Here is a 26,323-nt window from a genome sequence, read left to right as displayed (position 1 = left end):
ATTGGAATATTTATCAAGCACAAAATTGTAGCTAATCTGTTTCCTAAATTCTTCAAGGAGTGTATCTCAAGAGCAAATGAAATAGATGCTTATTTTCTGCATAAGGAAGTCATTTTATTCAAAAGGAATTCAAGTGATGATGGGTTCACTCTTTAAGTGCCTTTGGAAGATGCTTGTCTTTGTCCTCAAAATCATCTAAGAAAATGACTGAACTATATAATACAGCAGGAAAGCAGCACCTCTGAACACAGGATGAATTGCAAAAATGAAGCCATGAATACTGTTTTCACATATTGCTGAGCTAATTCAGTAGCTTTGGATAGTTCCCTTTAATTCCAGCAGGCTGGAATCTATCTCCCTACTAAGTTAAGGCAACAGTAACGCTAGCCTTTTAATGATATTTACCCCTTTCAGACCAGGAAATCAGGCAAAAACAGTGATGTCCCAGCTCTACTCCAAGAAACTGCCCCTACTGTTTTAGTGCTTCCTCCAGTAAAAGGAATATGCCTCAGAGCCCAGTTGGATCTTTTTTTTTTTTACAGAGACAAGAGGGATAGACAGGGACAGAGAGAGATGAGAAGCATCAATCATTAGTTTTTCGTTGCGCATTGCGACACCTTAGTTGTTCATTGATTGCTCTCTCATATGTGCCTTGACGGTGGGCCTTCAGCAGACTGAGTAACCCCTTGCTTGAGCTTTGCTCAAACCAGATGAGCCCACGCTCAAGCTGGCGACCTCAGGGTCTCGAACCTGGGTCCTTCCACATCCCAGTCCGATGCTCTATCCACTCCACCACCGCCTGGTCAGGCCTGTTGGATCTTTGAAAACCGTCTTGTTCTGTACTGGGTTTTGCACTAGGACAAACAGACCTGCACATGTCACAGCTTCGGCTTCTTAGAGCAGGGGTCTCAAACTCGCGGCCCACGGGCCGCATGCGGCCCGCCGAACAATTTTGTGCAGCCCGCAGACTAATCCACAAAGTTCAAAATATTTTGGATAAAATTAAGTAAGCCTAGGGGCCTACTTGTATTTTTCATTTCTCTAGCATCCTAGCTAGATATTAGCTTAGTTAACAGCAGTTGTGATGCGAACTACAGTTTCTGGTCGTTTTGTGACACTGAGTAAACTGCATGTACGATTGTGCTTGTTGTACTGATTTTTTTTTGTTTTCAACTGCAGTGAGAAAAGTGTTGCGTAAAAGTTGCCTTTTGTAGACCTAGTGCGGCCCGCCGAATGGCTGTGATCTTGCTCTGCGGCCCACATGCTGAGTTGAGTTTGAGACCCCTGTCTTAGAGGATAGTGACAAATCTCCATGGATAACCAGAAGTATCTAAAATGATGACACATGACTTCAACCAAGGATGATCCACATCATCTGGCTGCTTTCCTCCTCCTGTTAAGCTCTGTCATTTTTGTTCCTAGAATACAACCCCTAAAGCTATCCTTTATTACACAGATCTTTGTTAAGTAAACACACTGCTGATTTCTAAGACTTCCAGTACAACATTTGGATTGGATAAAAATCTAGTTTCCAGATCTCGAGGATTAGTTTGTTGGCTATGTTTAAAAACCTGATCCAAAAGTTCTTGCTACAATAACATGCCCATCATTTAAAGCATTATTTATACAAATGCACTTTATTGTTTTAAACAGAACAAAAGAAAAGGCAGAAAATATTTGCATATAACAAATCCTAGCGTATAAATGTAGGTTTTTAGTGGTGGTCTCTCTAATCATCATCCAGAGATTTTTTTTTTTATTATTTGCTTCACTGTGTCTTGAGCACTGATATTAGAGAAAAGCACATCGGTCTAAAGTGTAAAACCAGTGTCTTAAAGCACTGGAAGAACTTGAAGAGCTAACATGATTTCTCTTATTTCCTCTAAGTAATCTTTAGTAAAATGAAAGGTGATCTTTGGCATTGATTCATACTTTAAAGGCGTTGATATTGCATTTATATCTGGTAAGCAACTATACTGAGGGCCTTGAAAATAATCTTCATCGGTTAAAAGGAAATAGAGGAAGCCTGAGTGTACAGTACCAACTTAAGACAGGTTTTACAAATTCCATGTTGGGATCTACTACACATTAGAGGTGGAAGGAAGGACATTCAGGCAAGGGTTCTTACTGCTTTACTCATCCAGTTCTGGCTTTGGGAAGAAGTATGGTTTCATGTGCTAGGGAATGCTTAGACAGCAGCGATAAGTGCTAACAATGAAAAACTGTCTTCTCTCACTTGCTAACAGGAAACTTGTGATAATTAAATATTATACCGATTACATTCTTGAACAATAGTACTTGGGGAGAGGAGAGAGAATGCAAGGGGCTTGGTTGTAGTTGGTTGAGGGCGGTAGGAATTACTGAGGACTGTTTCCCACTGATTCCTCCCAACAGTGCCAGAGTTCCAGTCTGCAAGTACCATTCTCCCTTCGACAGGAAGTGTCCTTCAGACAGAACTAACTGCCTTTCCATTAAACACTCCTGGGGGCAAGCACCAATTCTTAGGACAGAATTTCAAAAGGATAAACAGGAAATCTTTCAAAATCACAGATGAACAAACATATATCTCTTTTAAAATCTTACTTAGGAATGGAAAGGGGCAAGAATATAAAAGCCAGGGTAGAAGACATGATTTGGTTAAAAATTAAATGCAGCATTTCAGCTCAGAAAGGACAGTAAGAGTTAATGAGTGATAAGGCCTCAGCACAGACCTCTGCAGGCAGTGACAAAGCATGAAGCTCCTGGGAGTGGCCTGCTAGGACAACGGGCAGGGCCACACCCGGCAACGCTGCCCCTCCAGTGGCAGAGAGCACCAGGACACACAGTGTTCATGGGATGGCTAGCTTGGTGGGCCGAGGCAGTATGTGGGGCGAGAAGTTTCCTGAGCACAGACATTGCTCAGGGGCACGATCAAGATAGAATCTTGTGATTCTCTGATTTCCTCCTGAGAGTGAAATTTGATTTTATACTATGGGAAACTAGAATTAAATCAGAGAGGGGTAGGAAGTGAATCCAAAACCCATATACTAGGGCTCCCTCAGAGGCCAACTTCGCCTGCAGTAGTGAGGCTCACTTCTACAAAGGTCCCAAGTAGTACAGCCAGGGAAGACGGGCATGGTCAGCAGCAACATGGAAAGCCCAAAACAAATTTTGGAGGCACAGTGATTTCTTCTTAACTAACTTGCCTGGGCCCTGGGTCTTAGGAGCCTGGTGGGGAGAATAGGAGTCAGGGAAAAGGGAGCAGAGAGGAAACTATCCCCTAGGGAACAAGGGCAGAGAGCAAGATGTCTGGCTAGTGTTCACTCTTGGATTCTGAGCTTATGTGAAGTCCATGAGCTAGAAACCCAGTCTGCCTATTGGGAGAGTGTGCAGGCATATAACTGTGTTTGAGAATACAGACACATTTCAAAGTGTCCATGACAAGAGTTTAAATGTTTTCTAATGTGAAGAGGCCCCGTTCCTTTCTGTTATATCAGGCCAAGATGTAGCTTTCAACCCCCGAGCAATTCTAGGTGGCTCCTGGAACTCAGATCATTTTCATTCTGTTTGGTAGGGGTTTCTGTGCCAATCAGGTTCAGTCAGGCGCCTACTGGTACCAGGGTGTCTTTCTAACCCAACGCAGTGTAAATCCAGCATCTGTTCGAATTTTGATTGATGCTGCTTCTGCTTCTCGAACAGTCTCCTTCACAGACTGCATGAGGTTCTGGGCATTGTGAACCAGCATCTCTGTAGCCTGCAAGGAAAGAAGAGCTCTCCATTATTCACAGTTCCTGACCCAGCAGCCCTGGCTCCAAACCTGCTTCAGCCAGGAGTGGACTGCTGTGTTCTTTGCCTGCACCTGGAATCCCTAGTACCTGTCACATCACTGGTGGTTTAGCTGGATCACCAAATGAACCCAAAACTGGCCTATCACTGATTGTGTACTGTACCTCAAAAGGCCTCTAGCATAGACTCTTCCCCGATTTTCAAACAAGCTCTTGCCTCCAGCTCACACTGTTCCCTCTGCCTGAAACGGTCTTCCAGGTCACCCATGGCTCACCCTCAGCTCCTTCAGATCCTCGCTCAGCTGTCATCCTGGCGTGGCTTTCCCTGCTGTAAACCACCTTTCCAACTCCCAACATTACTCATCCCCCAATTCTTTCTTCATTTTTCTCTATAGAAGCCATTATCACTAACTGATGTGCCATATGTTTTACCTAGGTTGTTTTATTTGATATTTCCTCTAATTTTATTTAAAAACTAAGTTCCATGAGGGCAGAGATTTGTTCCAGTTTGGTTCACATTTGTACCTCTGTGTTAGGACAGTACCTGGCACATAAGAGGTATTTCATAAATATTTAATTAATTAAAGAAAAATAATTAAGTTAACAAACTAATCACCTTACAAATCCATGAAAAGTAAATCTTCCAAGTATCTTTTCTTTTTTTAAACCGAGAGGAGGAGAGATAGTGAAGCAGACTCGCATGTGCCCCCACCAGACCTACCTGGCAACCACCCTCTGGGGAGGATGCTCAAATTAACCGAGCTATTATTTTTAGCTCCTGAGGCCAACCTGAACCACTGAGCTATCCTCAGTGCCAGAGCCAATGCTCACACCAGTCGAGCCACTGACTGTGAGAGGGGAAGAGTGAGAGGAGGGGAAGAGAAGCGGATGGTGGCTTCTCATATGTGCCCTACTGGGAATTGAACCCAGGATGTCCATCCGCCAGACCAACACTATCCACTGAGCCAGCCTGTCAGGGCCAAGTAAATCTTCTAAACACACAAATTTACAGGACTGGGATCATACTGGTACTCCATGACAGCAAGTCAGGGAACTTGGCAATACCAATAATTAATTTTTTTTTTGTTTTTAAATCTTAACTATTTTTGAGCCACAGAACCTGCAACTAAATGTAAAATGCTCACGTGCAAAATTTGTGCATACAATTTCAGAGGATTCATGAGCTCCGAGAGGCATGACTATGGACTAGAATTCCTAAAAAGTTGACCCTTTCACTTGGACAGCAACAAAGAGGATAAGGCCTAGAGAGAGTCAGAGATTTGCCAACCCAGCTCACACAATAGTCAGGATGAGAGAACTCAAACTTCTGACTTGCAGTCCTGTGTTTTTTGCATTCCACCACACTGTCAGTTTCTTTTTTTATTGGAACATTTCATAGAACACAGTAGATATTCCCAAGACACATTTAGTTGGTTAAATATTAAGGTCTGAAACTCTTAGCCTTAGCCTTCCTTTCCTGTTTTTACCACTTCCTCTTCTTGGGGCAGAAGAGTCCAGTGCCCAAACCCTGCCTAGAACACATGGAAGTCAGAGGTGAAGATCCAGTTCCCATGGTCTGAGAGAAGAGTTAGGGCGAGAGCTATTGGATTAAACATGGTGGTGAAAGCAGCACTGTCTCCACTGTCTCCTCTAACGTGCTGCTAGCCACTGTCTCCCTCCCAAAGATCAGAGACGGTCTCCCAAACTATTGTGAGTTCCCCAAGGGGAGGGATAGTATCTGTTTAACTGCCACATGCATACCCACTGTACAATGAGCCTGTCTGGGCAGTTCAACAAAACTTGTGCTGCCTATCATAAGAAGAAGCTGGGAATCTGGCCCACAGCAAAGCCTCCTAGAGAGGGGATAAGGAAAGGAAAAGGTGCTCAAATGAGGGCTTTCTGAAAGACCTGGGCCACATTTCCAGGAGGCAGGGAAGGACAAACTCCAGGAATTGGTTGCCAAGGTATAAACAAGAAGCATCACTTAAGGCCCGCAGACTGAGACCCCTGACTTAAGGGAACCCTCCAACCCTCCTTATTTCAACCTCTCAAAGAAAAGCACTTCTTTTAAGCTGTCAGGTCAGCCTTGGCACAGCTTCCTCAGAGTCCCCTACACTAGTCATCTTCCCTGAGGTACTTATCACCCAGAAAGCTAAGGAAGCAAAAATTCTCTCCAGCCAAAAAGTTACAGGGAGACAAGAGTGAACAGGCACTGGAGGCCTTGAGAGAACCAAACCTATCCCAAGGAAAAGAACTGTGTAAAGTCCTCACTGCAACTGATTCCGACACTTAACCTTCGTAGGCCTCAATCTCCCATCTATAAAATGACAAAACTTACATAAGAGCTCTACTGCTTTTCAAATTCCTAATGCATCTCTCCAACACAGATGCCCTTTGTGAAAGAACTGAAGACTCCATCCCACATACGGAGTACTTAAATCCACCGGTAAAATTTCCCCAAAGCTGAATTAAATTCCTGTAAAGTGGCACAGAAACTGCTGGCAAGAAACCAGAAGCTGCAGGCACGTACATACCTGCTCAGACTCCTCATCACTGATGTTGGTCCGGCCCAGCATGGTGGCCTTCACTGTGGACAGGATTTTGAGCTGGGTACTTATGGTTGGGATTCGCTCACAAACCTGAAAAGAAAGTTTGATTTAGTCTTTTTCTTGCTTTCAAGTTCCTTGAGGGCACAACTTATCTCTGTATTCCCAGTGGCTGGCATGCAGAAGGCACTCAATACATTAGTAGCAGGATTCTACTTGTTTTCCTCTAAGGATCAGTATAATCCCTTTGTCCAGAAATAGAAGCATTCAAATACTTTCATGTGAATAGGAAATAAACTTTCCTGAATCCGCCTTTCCCAGATACACATGTGTATCTCCACTTTTTGCTGTTTCATTCTACTCTCAAGTACCTCCTCCTCGCTCACCCACTTTTCTCTATCCTGCTTTTCTCCCTCCCACATCCTCCCACTCCCAACTCTCTCTTTCTCTCGCACACACACGCACGCACGCACACACTCCTGAGTACCTGTAAGAGGTTGGTTCTAATCCGCTTATCGGTGCACTGCTTGGCAACCTCCTTGGCCAACCGAGTCACCTCATCTGAGGCCTTGGCAATGTCCTTGGCACATTGAATCAATGCCCGCTTGGTACCACTGCCTCCTCTTACCAGTCGAGACATCTCAGCCATCAGCAGAGCCATGCGCTTGGCTGCTGCAATGATGTCATTGCCCTAGAAGGAGGCAAATACTCAATGTGAGCTCAGCCCAATTCTGGCCAAGTGAAGGGAAGAAGTAGAAGCACAGAGAAGAGAAGGGAGCCTGCTGCCCCAGCAGCCCTCTGGGAGGGTGAGACGAGGAGAAAGACTGTTGTCAAGTGACACGGAAAACACAGGAGAAACAGACAAAGAGAAGAGAATGCCAGGCCACCCCCCCTAGCACTCTTGAGAAAGGGTAGGAGAGAGGGAGAGAGATAGATCGCCTGCCTGAAAAAGGAAGAACTGGATATTAGTCTGCAAGGGCAGCATGTGCGCCCCCAGCATAGCACGAAACAAGCACTTCAGCATTTCCAGGTTAATCACGTCAGTAAAATGGGGACGAGGCCAAGAGGTTGGTGAAACAGGCATTTTCCTCCCTACAGGGAAAAGCAATAGGGCTGATCTGAGGGGAAAAATACAGAGGAGCCATCTAGATGCTGAAATCATCCTCATCATCCTTACCCTTGTTACAAAGAGCAGCCAAAGACTGTCTCTGCTAAACTGGAATTTAAATCCAAGAAACCATTATCAACATTAATGAAAAAAATAGATTTTGTGACCTCGACTGCTCCTACCCTCCCCTCTACTGCCTGTTTGTCCTATCCACCTAAAGGAACGTATTATTTTTAATTTTTCACATTTAAAGAAGCCAAGAATCAATTCTTCCATCCCCTCAGAGAAGTGGCTGCAATCAAACCTTCAGCCAAGAGGATGCCGTGGGAGGCATCAGGAAAATAAAAATTGTGAGTCAAGCTGTAAATGGAACCGCCACTCCAACAAACAGCAGTTTATCTTAGATTTAGCATTTTGGTTCGTTAAAACCCCTATGGGTCAAGAAAGAAATGTACAAGTAATTTACTTTGTGTCCTCAATAGGCTTTTTTTTTGGCTGATAACAACCTAAAATAACTGCCTTCTTCAAACCACCCAAAAGGCTAGGCTGTACTCATTTTTCCCCTCATGCTTTTCCATTTCTACAAGATGCAAGTGAGGCATACACAAACCATGCCGTGGCAAGGCGCTCTGGGAGAGCCCTCTGCAGGCACATGGAGTGGCCGGTCACTTAGGCTAGAAGGCGTGTAACATCTCAGGCAGTGTCAGAGGCCAGAAAGAACACAAGTATGTGAAGAAGTCATGAGAACAGGGATATGTTAGACAGGCCGTCTGGGCCCACCTCTTCAGGGGCAGACCTGATCATTCTAAGACTTCATGACCTTGGTTAGAAAGAGTGTAGTGCCAAGGTTAGTTATTACCCATTCCTCTTCAAATCCTTTCTTCTTGCATTCTTGCAACATGCCACCTTCAAAGGGAAAAAAGTGATCACCCCCAACCCCTACACCCCAAACTAGCTTTGGTTCAGTCTCCAAGGCCAAAGCTCTGGTTGCTGCTGCCTGTCCTGCAGCTCTGAGCGCTCTCTGTCCCCCACCCCCACCCCTCCCACTGAAACCTGGACAAGCAGTCAGCGAAGCCCCTCTCCCTGTAGGTTCCCATGAAGGCCAGCACCTGCCACTCAGCCAAGTGCAGGGCAGCAAGCAGCCTCCCCAGACAGCCTGCCTTGTGAAGCTGCTTCTCACCCTGAGCAACTCTGCTGAGCTGCCAGTGCTCCAGTGAGAGTCAGTGGGAGGAGGGGAAGATATGCAAAGCTCAATGGGCAGGCCAGGTGACCTCTTAATGGTCCTGACCTGCAAAACATTGAGAGATTCATCCATGGCTTCCCAAGGGGTATAAGGTTCCAAGAGTGGCCACAAGGTTGGTAAGAGAAGGAATCCTTCCAAAAAGTGACCCCATCTCTCTCGAGCTCCAAAACGTAAATGCAATCCCCTTAATCTGGCATTACCAGACCTATCAAACTTGTGAAGCCAGTCCTAACAACGAAGTGCAGACAGACAGATGCCCGTGCTGCCCAGACACGCAGGACCCGCACAGATCAAGAGTGATGCAATGTGTCAAGGCTGCACATGGCCGGATGCATATGGAGCAGCCCCAACTAGGGGTGCAAATCAGTACCTTACTAGACCACTTGGTAGCTTCCCGATGCAATGACTGAGCCGCAGCCAGAATGGGTTGGTTGACCGGCTGATTGGATGGCATTAACAGCAGCTCAGGTTCGTAATCATCTTCCATGTCAGGGGGGACAGGGAACCCAACAGCATCAGCCGCATCTGCCTCAGCTACAACACCTATACCCACCTCAGCAGCTGGGATACCCGGCTTTGTCGATGGCAGGAAGGATGAGAAACAGGGAAAGTGTTAGTAAGAGCAGTAGGACCTGGGGACTGAGCTGTGGCTGGTTTAGTAACCAAAGCTTGCCTAGGATGGGAAAGAAAGCGGGAGCCAGATGAGCCAAGCTCCACAGAAGGGGAATTCTCAGCCTCCACCACCAGCCCAAGCTGCCCTGTCCACACTGAAGGAAGGAGGGACTCACTCCAGTAGCAAAAGGTTTCCAGAGAAATATTTAGACTAACAGGCAAGTGGCATTCCTTTTTTATATGCTTACTACCAAAGTTAAACTTGCCAAGAGTAATTCTCAAGTCAAAATATTTAAGAGGAATCAAACAATAGTAAACTCATTACTTTAAAAAAAAAAAAAAAATCCAGCCCTGACCAGTTGGCTCAGCAGTAGAGTGTCGGCTCAGTGTGTGGAAGTCCCAGGTTCTATTCCCGGCCAGGGTTCTATTCCCAGCCAGGGCACACAGGAGAAATGCCCATATGCTTCTCTACCCTTCCCCCTCTCCTTTCTTTCTATCTCTCTTCCCCTCCCGCAGCCAAGGCTGCATTGGAGCAAAGTTGGCCCGGACGCTGAGTACGGCTCCATGCCTCAGGCGCTAGAATGGCTCCAGTTGCAATGGAGCAATGCCCCAGATGGGCAGAGCATTACCCCCCAGTGGGCATGGATCCTGGTCAGGCGCATGCGGGAGTCTGTCTCTCTGCTTCCCCACTTCTTGCTTCAGAAAAATAAAAAAAATGTAAAAAGAAATCCAGACAGAAAAAGTAAATGCTGTCACACAACTAGGTTTGAACAGAATAAAGTGAACACCCTGCTGGCTCGTATGGATGCTGTCTACATCTTCCTGGACACAGGCAGTGACTTGGGTCAGCCCTGCAGCTGCCAGACACAGATTCTTATTTATTTCAGGAATTAAAAGTCCCTGAATTAAAAATGATACATCAGAAGCAATGGATAACAAGCCAGGAAAGAAGAAAAGAAACACAACAGTGAGTGAAGAGGACTTATCAACTATCCCATCACCACCTCCAGAAGATGCCTCATCGAGTTCTCCATGTTAGGGAAAGCCCACACTTCAGACCAGCTCCCTCTCCATCCCCTCAAGGTCTTCGGAGACAGTGCTTCTACCACTCATGCTGATATGGACTCAGAGAGCTCTTCTTCGGGTACAGCCCAAACCTCTCCTGCTGCGAAACAGGCTTCTCACATATCCCACACTCAACTCACATATTTCACAGACAAGACAATACATGGACTTGGCAATTGACTCAGGCTGAGTTCAGAGGAGCCCCAAATTGGTGCCCACGAGGGAACAGGACCCAGGAAAGGGAGAGGATGACTTTACTACAGGGACAGGGATTCTGACAGGCCCGGGGAGGAGGCGGAGAGATCAAATGCTGACCACAGGCTGAGGAGAATGGAAAATGGCACAGATCCACTGTATCAAACATCTCTAACCAAGAGGGAGTCGGAGTTATGTAGAATTGTATAATATTTAAGGTTGCTATCACTCCCAAAAGTCTTACCCTGCATAGAAAACCTTTGAAGACAAAGTTGGAGGATTTGGGGCAAAGGCAGGTTTGGGTACTATTTAAATCCTTCACCTAAACTCTGTCTCAGACAGGCTTCATCCCCTGCCTTAGAGGAGAGGTCAGCTCACTGCTGCTGGGGGTTAGAGTCCCAAAGTGTACGAAGGCATATAAACAGACACACAAACACAACGCCAACACCCCAAACACACACGGTTCAAATAGCTCCTGATTTCACAAAGCTCAAAGGCAGCATTCTTCTGATGCTCCAAACCTCGGAGACAGTCAAACCTAAGGACTCTGGCCTCAAATGGCGAAGTGTAGTATATGTGAGGACCAGTGCTGTCTGCCTCCAAGTTTTATCTTACCTCTACAATTCATGCATATTCTGTTGTACAATGTATCTGGGTTTAATGTAATGTAACTTATCTCTCTCTTTTTTAATTTTCCATTGATTCAAAGAGAGAGAAAGAAGGGAGGGGGAGAGAGAGAGAGAGAGAGAGAGAGAGATTGAGAGAGAAGCATCAACTCGTTCCACCCAGTTGTTTCATCTAGTTGTGCACTCATTGATTACTTCTCGTTCGTGCCCTAATCAGGGCCTGAACCCACAACCTCGGTGTGCCAGGACAATGCTTTATTCACTCAACCACCTAGCCAAGGCCTAAATTCGCTTTAAAGTCTTTGAGCCTGACCTGTGGTGGCACAGTGGATAAAGCATCGACCTGGAACACTGAGGTCACCAGTTCAAAATCCTAGACTGACTCGGTCAAGACACATATGGGAGTTGATGCTTCCTGCTTCTCTCTCGCACTCTCTCTAAAGTGAATAAATAAAAATCTAAAAAGAAAAATATCTTTAAGTAAAACTAACCATTGTCATCCCCCCTAGAGCCACTCCGCATGCGCCCTGGGGCTCTGCAAGTGCTCCCAGCTGCAGAGATGCAATTATAAATATTCCACAGGTCAGGTTCTACACCAGCAAGGGCATCATTCCTTCTTAGAACCTGGGCCCAGAGCTAGCAGTGCAGAAAAATACAGAGTTAAAAACCCAGCCTGAAAAACAAGCTCTGCTGCATGTGCAGGAGGACCCTGGGGAGCTACATTCAGTCTAAGAACGAGCTGCGGGTGTGGAAGGAACGAAGGCAAGCAGATGGTGGGAATCAAGATTGAGGGAGGGTCACAGTAGAAAGAATTAGAACTGAGTGAGAACTTCATTTCACTGCAAGGTCAGCAATGACATGTAGCTCTTATCTAGAAAAACTACCACCACTTTCCATCATCTGGGGGAGAGAGGTGAAAGTCATTCACAGGGCACAATGGCTGCAGCAGCCACTGTTTCACCAACCACAGGAATATTTATACTTTCAGATTTGTTGAGCTGGAATTAGCCTGGAGCTGTCTTGAGTTGAGGGGTAAGATGATTCTGAGAAAAAGACAAGACTTCTAAAGCACAATCTACTTGCTCCTATGAAAAAACAACGGAAAATGTAGACATCTCATCTAGCTGCAGCAGAGCCCATGGGACACAGTTTAATGTTTGGAGAGCTGACAATTAGCAAGAGAGCACCTAAAAACATTCAGCAATCCCAGGAAAGAAAAGCAATTTTTAAAAGACTCCAAATATCCAGGGTGAGGCACCTGATACTCTAATGGACAAAACCCTCTTCTCAAACTAAAGGCATCCCTGCTCTTACTTTTTGCTGCTGGAAGGAGAAACCATCAAGCACCAGTACTATCTCATTAAAACAACTAAGTAGAAGTCAGACCACTGGCAACAACAGGAACCAAAACAGAGGGGTGGGGTGACTTTCCTTGGTGTTGCGCATGGTTCTTCCACCTTTCTCTACCAGAAAAGCCTCATTACTTACCTTGCTGGACCATTTGCGAGCTTCATCATGGAGCTGCCTGGCAGCCATCATCATTGGCTGGTTAATCACCTCCCCGGCTTTCTGCTCAGGGAACTCTTCATCCTTCTCCTCTGGTGGCGGGGGCCTGGGTGGAGGGACTTCACCCTCAGGCAGGGGCGGCTTGGGAGGAGCAAGCTCATCTGTCAGCTAAGAAAGAATTACCAGGTTGTAAGTAAAGCCCTAGAAACTACACTCCCCCACTAGAATTCTTTCCTTTCCTCTAAAAAGCATCCTCACAAAAGCCACCCACATTCACACCATATAAGACCACCCACACTAAGCACAGCAACCACCTGTTTCAGTCTCAACAGAAGCATATTTTCTTTCTTTTTTTCCCACAAAAAGCTAGCAGCTACTGTTTTGGACATATCCCAGAGAAGCATGCGCAGTGTTACCAGACCAAGGATTCTCAAAGATCTAAGTTCTGGTCCTGGCTCTGTTGAGGGGAAGCCAAATAGGCAAGTAACTGCTCCTCTGACAAAGGGAGCAGCTACATCCAATGACCTCTTGATTCAAAATGTCATGACTACTGATCACATATAAAGCCATCCCAGAATAGCCGTCTCCCAGCCCTAACGCCCACCAACAGCCCAGCTGGAAAGAATCAAATGAAGCATTGGAGGCTAGGGAAGCACAGGTCCTCAGCTGTGGGCACAACGACCCAGTTCTGCCCTCAACCAACTCAGAAACTTACATCTTTTACTGACATTAAATATAGGAAAGTAAATCAAGGAGAGTAAATCAAATCATTGCCTTACAAGCTATTCCCAAAGTCAAGCTATTTTCAATACTATTAGAGTAAATGCCTAAAAATAATCACCATTTCTGATTCTAGGATTTGTGTCTGCAAGATATTGCCCAGCTAGCCTCCTCCTAAACCATTTACTTATAGAAGAATAAATTCATGGTACTTCAGAAGGCATCAAGACATTTTAAATTATAGTTGGGGGGGGGGGGACCTTAAAAGATTGTATTGTTTGTTACTAAAGAAAAAAATGTCAAGTAAAGGAAAGAAGAACTGACGACATAAGATTCTAACCACTTCGGTTTTGCTATGATCAACGGGTAACACAGAAAATGTCACCACAGGCTGTGCAGATTATTTTCCCACGCCTCACTGCCTTGCCTGCTACCTCATCACCAGTTCCGTCCACACTCACCAAAGCCAGCTCCTCTGCTCCTGTCACTCCCCATCAGAGCCGGCCGACACCCAGAGCCCCACCAACCAGCACACACCATGCAGAAGCCCTGGGTTAGGACTCTGCTAGATTTAGGAATGAAAATCAGGTTGCACTTCTGACAAAGAGTCAAGTAAAAGCTGAACAAAGGCACCTGGTGATTGAGGCTCCAGAACACAATCTACCTTTCTCTTTGCTACAGCCCCACACCCTGCTGCTGATTCTCCCCGTCTCCCTGGGCTTACTTACGCGGAGCTGTTCAAGGTCTGGTGGAGGAGGTGGGAAGTCAGGCTCCTGAGGTTGGAAGGCTTCTCTGACCTTGGCCACAGCTCCCAGGATCCGATATCCCGAGTCCAGGAAGCTCTTTTGCAGGCCTAAACACAAGACACCCTCACTTTCAGCTGGGCAGGTCAGTGTGCTGGAGCTCTGTCTGCCCAGCAGAAGAACTGGTTCCCATTAACAAAAGCTGGATGTGAAGCTGCCAGTAAGCAGTGCAGGAAGCGACTGGAGGGGGAGGGAGGTAAGGCAAGGCAGACGCCCTGGGGCCTGCAGTCAGAAGTGTCACAGACTGCTTCCTGCCTGTACAGCTAACAAGCACCAGGACACTCCTGGGCGTGAACCCTGTGGGCTCGGCTGGTGCTCATCACTCCTCTCCTGAGATAAGTCTGCCCGACTGGGAGCAGGACAGATGTCAGTGTCAGACTGAGCGTGCATTCATTCCCTGGAGTACTTCTCACCTTTCTCCCTACGCCCTTGCTGCACTTGGCATTCAGCCTCTTAACCCCTACGTTGAGCTGCCGCTGCAAACTGTGTCCGGTTACCTAGAATTCAGAAATTGACTCAAACTATTAGAAACACCAGTTAGGAAGCTGAGCGTGTCCTTAGTGATGGTGCGTGGAGGATACTAGGAAGACTGTGCCTGGGGTGGGGACGGACAGGGGAGCCCCTTCCTCCCATTCTCTCACGTTGACTGGATTCTACTCAGACGAGGCCAGAAACATTGCATGCTCAGAACAAAAAGGAATTCAGATGTTTCCAACAAAAGCAATGTTAACATCTTTAGTAGTGCTGAAAATGTGATAAAATTCAACTAAAGAAAATCCAGATTTTTTGGTGTAGAACAGAAGAATCAAAGGTCAACTTAAGCCCTCCAGATCCGACTGAAATAGAGAACTTTTTACAGAGAGATAGCATTTTAAGAAAAGCAGAAGTTATGCCAGTTACATAAGCTAAATAGTTGGTAGACTGGTTATCATGAATCTTTGGAGAAATTTCCAAAATAATGACTAAACAGGGCCAGGAGCTATGCTAGGCAGGAAAATTAGAAAGTACAGAGAAATCAGTCCAGAGAACCAACCTGCTAGTATTACAGAGAATATTCTGTCCAATATTATTTCGGACAGAAATATTAATCTAGCATTCACAAACTAAGCATCTGGAGTTTTTGCTTCCAGACTTTGCAGGTAGTGGTTGTGGGGTGCATGTTCTCTCACCACCCTGTCAGCTTCCTGATGCAAACCCCACCAAGCATTGCTTACCGGGGTCAGAAATGTTTCCAGCCACAGCCTTTGCATCCATCACCATTGGGGAGATGGTTTTGCTCAGTTCATCAGAGGCGGCTTTTACAGCCTCACGGAACTTGGGATCCTCAGAGTTCTCCACCTCCCTCTTAGCCACCAGCAGGATCCTGTTAGCCCGGCGAGCAATACTGGTTGCCCCAGCGACCAGCATCTGAGGCTGAATGTTGGCCATGGCTACTTTGCACTTGTCCAGATCTTTTTTAATTGCTTCTTCGGAAGCATCCAACAGAGATTTGGTATCAATGGCTTCGTCCACAAGCCCTGTCAGGAGAACAGAAATGAAATTTAGTTTCTGTTTTGAAGAACAGAAATTCCAAAACCCTGTTGTCCAAGTTTCTTATGTGAAAGTACAATACCCAGAAGTCTCTCCTTCAGCTCAAAGTCCTTATACAATCAAAAGCTTCCAGGTGAATACCATAGTAAAAAACACGAAGAGGCAGCCCAGGCGGCCACGCAGACTCACAGCATCTATTCCAACAATGATCACTGGCCTTCTTCTGTCTACTATAGACAACCAGAAATGCAACGACATCAGGAGGAAACAAGGATTGCGTCTGAAAGCTTCACCGCATTATCTGTTTATGTTTCCTCCCTTCCCATCTTACTCCCCAGCCATCTGTTGCTTGTTGGCAGCTTGTCACGGCCACGATGAGCCACACGGAGGATTCCAATAACCCTAACAGCCTGCTTCTCGTTTCTGTTACCTCTCTTCAGGCACCCAAGGAGCTCCACTTTCATCTCTGGCTGCTATGGACCCCCGGCCCAGCAGGCTCTGCTGGGAAGCCGAGGAACCTACATTCCTCGCTTCTGCCTCCTCTCCTGTCCCTCCCGCCACAGAGAATGAAGATTCAGAGGTGCCACTTCAGCTGCACAGACACAGGTTTGTAGGTGGCTGGTTTCTCCTTTTTTTATAAAACTACGTAGTTGATAAGTTGGAGGAAACTCTGAGACAAGTTGTATTAAATGGTAGCTATTGTGGTTCCTTGAAACATGAACCCACTGAAAATGACAGGGACACTTACTGTATCCACAAACACCGCCTCCCAGCCTCTGAAACCAAACTCGGGCTCAGAGTGAGCAAAGACACTATTCAAAGAGAAGATAGGAGCTGTAACAATAAACATCACACCAGGAGGGCGGCATTAAAATAAAAGAGACTCAAAGAGTCTCTCTCCGGACAAAGTTGCAAGGCTTGAACGAGAAGCCGCTGCTGCTCAGCGGCCTTAATCAGGGCCAAGTACACTGTCGAGCACATGACCGTCCCTTTATCCAATTACAGCTGAGAAACATAACCAGTCCTGCTTGGGTTTCTCAAACCTTGCTCCATGGATTCAACAAGATCTTTACACACAACTCTACCTGTCATCTTTTCAACATTATCAATCCACTGGTTCTTCATGGTCTCAAAATGTTCATAAGCAGCTTGGTTTCCAGGATTCCTAAGTAGGATGCGAGCAGCTGAGACCACCTGGCAAGGACAAAACAACCTTTAAATACCTGCACACCCTTCCACTCACATACAACCCTCATGGGAGCTTTCTTCTCTCTACCTGCAGGTGGCACTATAAAGCCAACTATGGAAGAATCTCTTTTCAGACTGAACACAGTTGGTTTGGTCTCATGAATAGTTCTCCGGAATGGGCCCTGGCAAAAGGTCTTACCATCACAGCCTGATTTTAAGAAGGTAAAAGGTGACAAAGTCAATGGGTATTCACTTGATACTTGAGAACATACACAAAAGCACCATAAATTAAGCCCTTGGTGTCTTAATCTTCCATCCTGAAAGCACTACTGAAAAAGATACTCAAAACTACTCAAAACACATTTATGAATATTTACAAAAACGGTCTACAGTTAACAAAGTGCTTTCCCAACTATTATCTTACTAAATCCTTACAACCCTGTGACAGAGACAGAACAGGTAATTTCTTCATTTTATATCTATAAAAACCAAGACTCAGAAAATTTAAGTGACTTGCTCAAGAACTCCACTGAGTCACTTACAGTACTTGGGGAAGGGCCTAACATTTATTGAGCATTTGGTAAGTGACAGACTATACAGTCATTCTCTTAATTCTCAGAACAACCCTTTAGGAAGGAATCATCTCCATTTTACACAGAGGAAACTGGGTCATAGAAGATTCCACAACCAGACCTATCTCCCAAGTCCTTGCTCCAGGGTCCATAGTTGGTGTCTTAAGTCTAGTTTTCTGTTTCTCTTTTACAGAAGTCATTTTTATACAGAAAACCCATGCTTTATATTCCATGTTTCATGGAAGTTTTTAAGGCAAGTTAGACATTCATATTTTATGGATGGTTCTTTTAAAAACTTGGACAAGTATGACTTTTCAAGAGAATCAAACCTGTTAACGTGCTATTTGGGCAAAAGTTGAACAATTAAAAGACATGCTTATTCAAAAAAAAAAAAAAAAGCCATGCTCTTTCCCTGTCTCTCCCTACAAGTTTCCACCAAAGCCGTATCACAGATTTGCAAAAGCCCAGCACAGTTCCTAATGTATCAGAGGCACTCAGTAAATATCTGCTGAGTAAATGAATGAAAAATAATGAATTTTCCATAATTGATTAGAAGAAAAAATATACGAACATCACACTAAATGATGTTGAACTGATATTTTTAAGAATACCTATTACCTGTTAGAAACTATCACCTATTAGAACCTTAATTCCTGTCCCACTTGTTTTCCTATGTTCCCACTTGTTAGTGTACTGTTGATAGCAAATTAGCTATATGTTGGTTACATAATTAAGTTTAAAAAAACCCACAAGTTATGGAAAACAAATGACGTTTTTTTTAAAAAATCCCTTAAAACGGATGTTGGAAAAGGCATAAGCTCTAAAATCAAGCCCTAGCCAAGTAGCTCAGTTGGTACGAGTATCTGAGTGTCATCCCAATATGCCAAGGTTGAGGGTTCGATCCCCAGTCAGGGCACATACGAGAAGTGACCAATGAATCTATAAATAAGTGAAACAACAAACTGATGTTCCTCCCACTCCCTCTTTCTCCCCCTTCCTCTCTCTCTCTAAAGTCAATAAATTAAAATATATATAATTTAAGTAATAAGTAAACAAGTAAGCTCTCAAAATTATCTGAATATTCCCCCAAGTGTGAGTATGAGTGTGAGTATGGTTATGGGGGGGGGGCTTTATTAATTTTTCCTATTCCCAAAACTATCACTGTAGAAAATTCAAACAATATAAAAATGATTTTGACACTAAGGGTATCTGTGTTTTTTCATACCATTTGACAGGAAGTATTCAGAAATGTATAGAAACTGTCCCAGAATTAACCTTCTTTACTAAATACCATACAGTGAGAACTGAAATGATAAAAAGTGGGCAAAACTCAACCTGGGGAGTGAGCTCTCGGGCTGTCTTTACTGATGCCTGAATGCCTTCCACCGTTGACTTATTAGCAGTTCCAACAGCGGCCGCCTTCTCTGCCGTGGCACCCAGTCTTCCTGAGTGGTTCTCAAAGTTAGCTGCCCTCTCATCAAATACCTTGAGGAAAAATCAAAGCAATTTACAAATTTTATTTAAATAAAATGGACTGGTAGCCAAGAAAAAGTCTCTTTTTAAGCAAAGGCAGCAAATACCCAAGCAAACATGTTAAAGATGACATCAAACCGTAGTAATAACACGATAGTCAAACCAAGTCTTGACCTTGCTATAACACATACCCTCTCATTTCAGTTCAGCCAGTGCAAACAGCACACTTGGCTTTGTGTAGTCCATAAGAAGGAGTTCACAGAATGTAGAGACTTAAATAATGCCCGTTCCCAAAAAGCTCATCCTAATTTGAAGAAGACAGACAAACCCACTCCAGGCTCCAGTGTAGGCTGCTGGGTACATTTAAAGCCAAGAACATCCACAGAGTCCTAAACAGAGCTCCAGCCTCCTCAGGACAGCATCCCTCATATATCCAATTACCATTAATGTTGTAAAAGCTGTGCTCCTGACCTCAATAAGAAAAGCCTATAGCTGGTGCTCACAATCAGGCCTGATAGAGCGGCAAGGATGGCTGACTTTTATTATCGCAAATGTAAAACCATATTTTTTAAAACTCTTCTTTTGCGGCTAAAAAAACAATACAGAGGATCAATGAAACCAAGAGCTGGTTCTTTGAAAAGGTAAACAAGGTAGATGAACCTTTAACCAGACTCACCAAGAAAAAAAGAGGGAGGACTCAAATAAATAAAATTAGAAATGAGAGAGGAGAAGTAACAACTGATACAGCAGAAATACAAAGGATTGTAAGAAAATACTATGCCGAACTGTATGCCATAAACTTAGACAACCTAGGCAAAATGGAAAAATTCCTAGAAACATAAAATCTTTTAAAAATCAATATAGAAAAAAAATCAATATAGAAATATCAGAAAACTTAAACAGACCAATTTAATCAAATGAAATTGAAACAGTTATCAAAAAACTCCCGACAAACAAAAATCCTGGGCCAGATGGCTTCACAGGCAAATTTTACCAAATATTCAAAGAAGAACTAACTCCTATGCTTCTCAAGCTATTTCAAAAAATTCAAGAGGAGGGAAGACTTCCAAACTCCTTTTATGAGGCGAGCATAATACTAATTCCAAAACCAGGCAAAGACACTACAAAGAAAGAAAACTATAGACAAATATCCCTGATAAACTTAGATGCTAAAATTCTCAACAAAATATTAGCAAACCAAATCCAGCAATACATGAAAAAAATCAAACATGATCAAGTGAGATTTATTCTAGGGAGACAAGACTGGTACAATATCTACAAATCAATCAATGTGATTCAACACATAAACAAAAGAAAGGATAATCACATGATAATATCAATAGATGCAGAAAAAGCATTTGATAAAATCCAGCACTCATTTATGATCAAAACTCTCAGCAAAATGGGGATACAGAAATCATACCTCAACATGATAAAGGCCATCTATGATAAACCCACATCCAACATCATAATTAATGGACAATAATTAAAAGCAATCCCCCTAAAATCAGGAACAAGGCAGAGGTGCCCCCTTTCACCACTCTTATTCAACATAGTACTGGAAGTCCTAGCCACGGCAATCAGACAAGAAGAAGAGATAAAAGGCATCCAAATTGGAAAAGAAGTAAAACTATCATTATTTGCTGATGACATGATACTGTACATAGAAAACCCTAAAGTCTCAGTCAAAAAACTACTGGACCTGATAAATGAATTCAGCAAGGTGGCAGGATATAAAATAGATATTCAGAAATCAGTGGCATTTTTATATACCAACAATGAACTGTCTGAAAGAGAAATTAAGGAAAGAATCCCCTTCACTATTCCAACAAAATAAATAAATAAAGTACCTAGGAGTAAATTTAACCAAAGAGATTAAAGACTTGTACTCAGAAAATTATAAAACATTGTTAAAGAAAATCAAGGAAGATACAAACAAGTGGAAGCATATACCGTGTTCATGGATAGGAAGAATAAACATCATTAAAATATCTATAGTACCCAAAGCAATCCATAAATTCAATGCAGTTCCTATTAAAATACTCCAATGACATACTTCAAAGATATAGAACAAATATTCCAAAAAATTATATGGAACTAAAAAAGAACACGAATAGCCTCAGCAATCCTGAAAAAGAAGAATAAAGGGGGAGGTATCACACTTCCTGACATCAAGTTATACTACAAGGCCATTGTACTCAAAACAGCCTGGTACTGGCATAAGAACAAGCATATAGATCAATGGAACAGAACAGAGAACCCAGAAATAAACCCACACCTATATGGACAATTGATATTTGACAAAGGAGGTAAGAGCATACAATGGAGTAAAGACAGTCTCTTTAATAAATGGTGTTGGGAAAATTGGACAGGTACTTGGAAAAAAATGAAACTGAATCTCCAACTTACACCATTCATAAAAGTAAACTCAAAATGGATAAAAGACTTAAATGTAAGCCATGAAACCATAAGCATTTAGAAGAAAACATAGACAGTAAACTCTCCAATATCTCTCATAGCAGTATTTTCGCTGATTTATCTCCACAGGCAAGTGAAATAAAGGACAGGGTGAACAAATGGGACTATTTGAAACTAAAAAGCTTTTGCACAGCAAAAGACACCATTAACAAAATAAAAAGACAACCCACACAATGAGAGAATATATTTGCCAAAAAATCTGATAAGGGATTAATAACCAAAATTTATAAAGAACTTGTAAAACTCAACACCAGGAAGATAAACAATCCAATCAAAAAATGGGCAAAAGAAATGAATAGACACTTCTCCAAAGAGGACATACAGATGGCCAATAGGCATATGAAAAAATGTTCAACATCACTAATCATTAGAGAAATGCAATCATACCTGTCAGAATGGCGCTTATTAACAAAACAACACATAATAAGTGCTGGTGAGGATGTGGAGAAAAGGGAACCCTCCTGCACTGCTGGAGGGAATGCAGACTGGTGCAGCCACTATGGAAAACAGTATGGAGATTCCTCAAAAAATTAAAAATGGATCTGCCCTTTGACCCAGCTATCTCACTTTTAGGAATATATCCTATGAATACCAAACCATTGATTCAAAAGAAGAAATGCAGCCCCATGTTTATGGCAGCATTGTTTACAATAGCCAAGATCTGCAAACAGCCCAAGTGTCCTTCAGTGGATGAGTGGATTAAAAAGCTGTGGTACATATACACAATGGAATACTACAGAGCCATGAAAAAGTAGGAAATCTTACCTTTCACAACAACATGGATAGACCTGGAAACTATCATGCTAAGTGAAATAAGCCAAGCAGAGAAAGAAAAATATCATGACCTCACTCATTTGAGGAATTCAATGAACAATGTGAACTGAGCTACTGAACGGAGGCAGAGGCGGGGTCAAAGGGACCAGAGGGAAAGGGTCAGAGGGAAAGTAGAAGAGAAGATGGGATCAGAGAAGGGAAAGAGATTAGTGAAATTATATAAGGTCTACCGGAAAGTTCTGTCCGTTTTTTGGAATAAAACAAAATACAAATTTTTCTTACTGTCAATAAACTTTATTAAATAATATAATTGCCATTATTATTAATGATTTCTTGCCAGCGTGAGGGCAATTTGTATATCCCATTTTTGAAAAATGTTTTATCTTTTGATGCGAAAAATTGAACCAGTGCTTGTTTGATATCTTCTTCATTTTTGAATTTTTTGCCCTTCAAAAAATTTTTTAAGGACAAAAACAAGTGATAGTCAGAGGGTGCTAAGTCCAGGGAATATGGTGGATGCGACAGACATGCATCTGTAGCATTTCTTCCTTGTTGAAATTCGTAAAAATTACAGTGGCGTAAATGAACTTTATCAGTAGCCATGGGTACACTATCACTTCACACATAAGACTAACGTGAATCAACTTTGTTTTAGTTAATTTGCTACGTCAGTATGTATACATTAAGTGATAAAAATAGAGGCACACATGCGCCAAATAAACGTGCTTACACGTCGAAACTTGTTGTGATAGAAACGGACAGAACTTTCCGGTAGACCTTATATATACATAACACAGCATTATAGAGAACAGTACGGCAAATCCTGGAGGGAAAGGGGAAAGCACTGGGGGGAGGGGACATGGGGGGCCGAGGGGAATAAGGGGGTGGGGGAGATATATTTGGTGGGACACTTGAATTTATGTAAACACAAATTAAAAGCATAAATAAAAATTTTTTTTAAATCCTTCTTTTGCAATGGATATTATGCAAGGTTGCATACCATGAATGGGACAACTTTATCTAAAATAACAAAAGATCTTCTGTCATTGACTTGGATAACATTACTGGAATTAATGCTTACAAAAGCAAAGTACTCTGGCCTGACCTGTGGTGGCTCAGTGGATAAAGCATCGACCTAGAAATGCTGAGGTCGCCGGTTCAAAACCCTGGGCTTGCCTGGTCAAGGCACATATGGGAGTTGATGCTTCCAGCTCCTCCCCCCCTTCTCTCTCTGTCTCTCCTCTCTCTGTCTCTCCCTCTCCTCTCTAAAATGAATAAATAAATAAATAAATAAATAAATAAGAAGCAAGGTATTCCTAACAGCACTGGGTCCGGTTTATATTATACACAGAGCATGTCAGAAACTGCCTTTGAAAAATCCATCCTCCTCTTTGCCTTCCCACACGTCTACCTGCCCAAACTTGGAGAGCAGAACTGGTCTGGCAGACAATCTCTAAAGGTCTTTTGGTTCAACAGCAGGTTCCAATCTCATTGCCAGGGTTCTGCATTTACCCTCTCAAGTCTCTTCCCCATTCTGGCTTCTTGTTTGGACTCAGCTACCTGGATTCTTGCCATTTAATGCTCAAAATCTCTGCCTAAATCTCTAATCTCCTAGTCTCTTTCCCCTGGTATCAGTCCTTGTTTCTTTCCTTGGCTAGTCTCCTGCACTCTGGATCTACAGGGTTTTTGCCAACCATAGTTGATCATCTCAATCCCAGCCCATGTCTGCTGTTTGCTCTGATTAAATTGACTATTTAACTTGCTGTTCCTGACAGTCAATCAAAATTTACCCATCACCTACTATGTGTCAGACACTGGAGTAAGTGCTGAAGATACAAAGATGAATAAGAAAATTTCTGCATTTCAAGGAACTCACATCCTAGTAGGATAAAAAGACCCATAAACAAATATTCATAATAGAGTATGCTATGTGCAATAAAGCTGAACACTAATATCATGGGAGCAAAAGGAAAGGCATTTAACCTATCCAGGAAATAAAAGATTATAGGATAAAAGATAAATAGGAATTAACTTTAAAAGAGGAAAGAAAATTAGTAGGCAGAGAGACAGAAAGAATAAAAGCATGGAAGGGAGAAAGAACAGAGCATTCAAAAATTAGGCATTACGGGCATGTACTCTGAGAGACAGGGGTTTATAGGAAACAGGGGTATACAGAGAGTATTAGAAGCCAGATGATAGAGCTCTGGCTTTCTCCTACACTAAAGGGATGGCCCACTGAAGGGTTTAAGGCAGTGGTTCTCAAAGTGTGCACCCTAGAAGATTTCCAGGTGTGCCCTATGGTATTCCAGAGAACTATGTGCCTATTGGGGACCAAAAAACCAACAGGGTTTTTGGAGTTTAGATTTTTGGGGGACAGAGGTGTGGGAATTGGCTGTAAACTGACAGTCTGCCCAACCCCCACCTCACTTGCCTGATTAGGTTGCAAAAGGCTGTTAAGCTGTGGTGCTAGATTGTTTACACTACCCCCATGTTCCCTGGAAGACTGGAGGCAAATTTCTTCTATCCTTTGTTTGGTATAAAGTTAAGATGATTATGTATGGTGGGGGTTTTCTGCACTCAACACAATTAAGAGTAAAAAGAGAGAAATTCTTCAATGTATTGACAAGGAAATGAGAGTATGCCTTTCAAATATATACCCAAACATTGAAGAAATCACTAGGACACATCAGGTACATGTTTCTCATAAACACAAGAATAAAAAACTTAACATATTCGTGCTGGGATCTGCAAAATTTACTAAATCTTACTAAGAATGTATCTATATATATAAAAAAAATAACTTTTTTGTCATTTTTTTATTTTTTAACCCCTATTTTTTACAAATTCTACAAAGCATACCTCAAAAAATGTAACATGAAAATGTTTTTTAGCCCTGGCCGGTTGACTCAGTGGTAGAGCGTCGGCCTGGCGTGCAGAAGTCCCGGGTTCGATTCCCGGCCAGGGCACACAGGAGAAGGGCCCATCTGCTTCTCCACCCCTCCCCCTCTCCTTCCTCTCTGTCTCTCTCTTCCCCTCCTGCAGCCAAGGCTCCATTGGAGCAAAGATGGCCCGGGCGCTGGGGATGGCTCCTTGGCCTCTGCCCCAGGCGCTAGAGTGGCTCTGGTCGCGGCAGAGCGACGCCCCGGAGGGGCAGAGCATCGCCCCCTGGTGGGCAGAGCCTCGCCCCCTGGTGGGCGTGCCGGGTGGATCCAGGTCGGGTGCATGCGGGAGTCTGTCTGACTGTCTCTCCCCGTTTCCAGCTTCAGAAAAATACCAAAAAAAAAAAAAAAATGTTTTTTAATGTCAGAATAAATTTAATTTTGTCATATTTATTTCACTTAATTACCATAAAAGCATGCTTGGACTTTATATATTTTTTCTTTAATATTTGACTGAATTATTATAATATATTTCTCAGAAATTTGTATATAGTGTGCCTACAATTATTTGTAGGATTTTAAATGCACCCTGACTTCAAAAAGTTTGAGAACCAATGGTTTAAGCAGTAACACATCAGGGTCAGATTTGCATTTTTATTTTATTGGTGGTCTAGTGACAGATTCAAAGACCAACTAGAGCTGAGTCATTCAGGGATCATGGGCCAAGGTTCAGGACTAGAGCTGTGGCAACATAAATGGAAAATGGAAAGGATTCAAGAAATATTTGTGAAATTAAAATAGCTTGTCTTAATTTATTGGTGTGGGAAGATGAAGAGAAGGAAACAGACAATGGTGACTTGCGAAATTCCAAGAGAGACAGAACAGAAGGATAACATGTGCTGAAGTACCTGTGAAACACGCAGGTGGAGAGGATCAGCAGGCAGTTAGATCTACTAGCATAAGCCTCAGAGTTGTCTAGAATAAAAAAATAATAAATCATCCCAGCCTAAGAGGGGCCATGAGCTGAACCACCCGGTAAACCAGGCTTGAAAGGAAAAGTGGGGGTCACTATAACAAGAATAACACAAACCTTCACCCACTAGTTCTACACTATCGTGGGTGCCTGACCTAACCCCTTTTCCTTTGCTGCCAGTACTAGAGTAGCTGGCACCAAGTCCTTGCTTTCCTAGATTCCTTTGCATCTGGGTAGCCATGTGACAGAGTTCTAGCCAGTGAGACTC

At 43.3% G+C, this 26,323-nt stretch overlaps 1 protein-coding gene across 2 annotated transcripts in view; it reads right to left on the bottom strand.

Moving 5' to 3' along the window:
* Nucleotides 1-1,618: 1,618 nt before the first annotated feature.
* Nucleotides 1,619-26,323, bottom strand: part of VCL (vinculin) — a 148,481-nt gene continuing 123,776 nt past the window's right edge. Inside the window, exons 14-22 of one of the 2 annotated variants that reach the window (XM_066349812.1) lie at nt 18,814-18,963; nt 16,804-16,912; nt 15,403-15,705; nt 14,114-14,238; nt 12,648-12,833; nt 9,032-9,235; nt 6,798-7,001; nt 6,299-6,403; nt 1,619-3,733 (exon numbers count right to left, since the gene is read on the bottom strand). In XM_066349812.1, the coding sequence (XP_066205909.1) occupies nt 3,587-3,733; nt 6,299-6,403; nt 6,798-7,001; nt 9,032-9,235; nt 12,648-12,833; nt 14,114-14,238; nt 15,403-15,705; nt 16,804-16,912; nt 18,814-18,963 (1,533 nt within the window). In that variant the 3' untranslated portion in view covers nt 1,619-3,586. The remainder of the gene's footprint in view (nt 3,734-6,298; nt 6,404-6,797; nt 7,002-9,031; nt 9,236-12,647; nt 12,834-14,113; nt 14,239-15,402; nt 15,706-16,803; nt 16,913-18,813; nt 18,964-26,323) is intronic. The other variant, XM_066349811.1, reaches the window with a different exon arrangement.

The sequence above is a fragment of the Saccopteryx leptura genome, chromosome 9, assembly GCF_036850995.1.
Source record: "Saccopteryx leptura isolate mSacLep1 chromosome 9, mSacLep1_pri_phased_curated, whole genome shotgun sequence".
In the NCBI taxonomy this organism is placed as follows: Eukaryota; Metazoa; Chordata; class Mammalia; order Chiroptera; family Emballonuridae; genus Saccopteryx; species Saccopteryx leptura.
The sequence above is the reverse complement of the archived record's forward strand: the minus strand, read 5'-3'. Positions and strand labels throughout refer to the sequence as shown.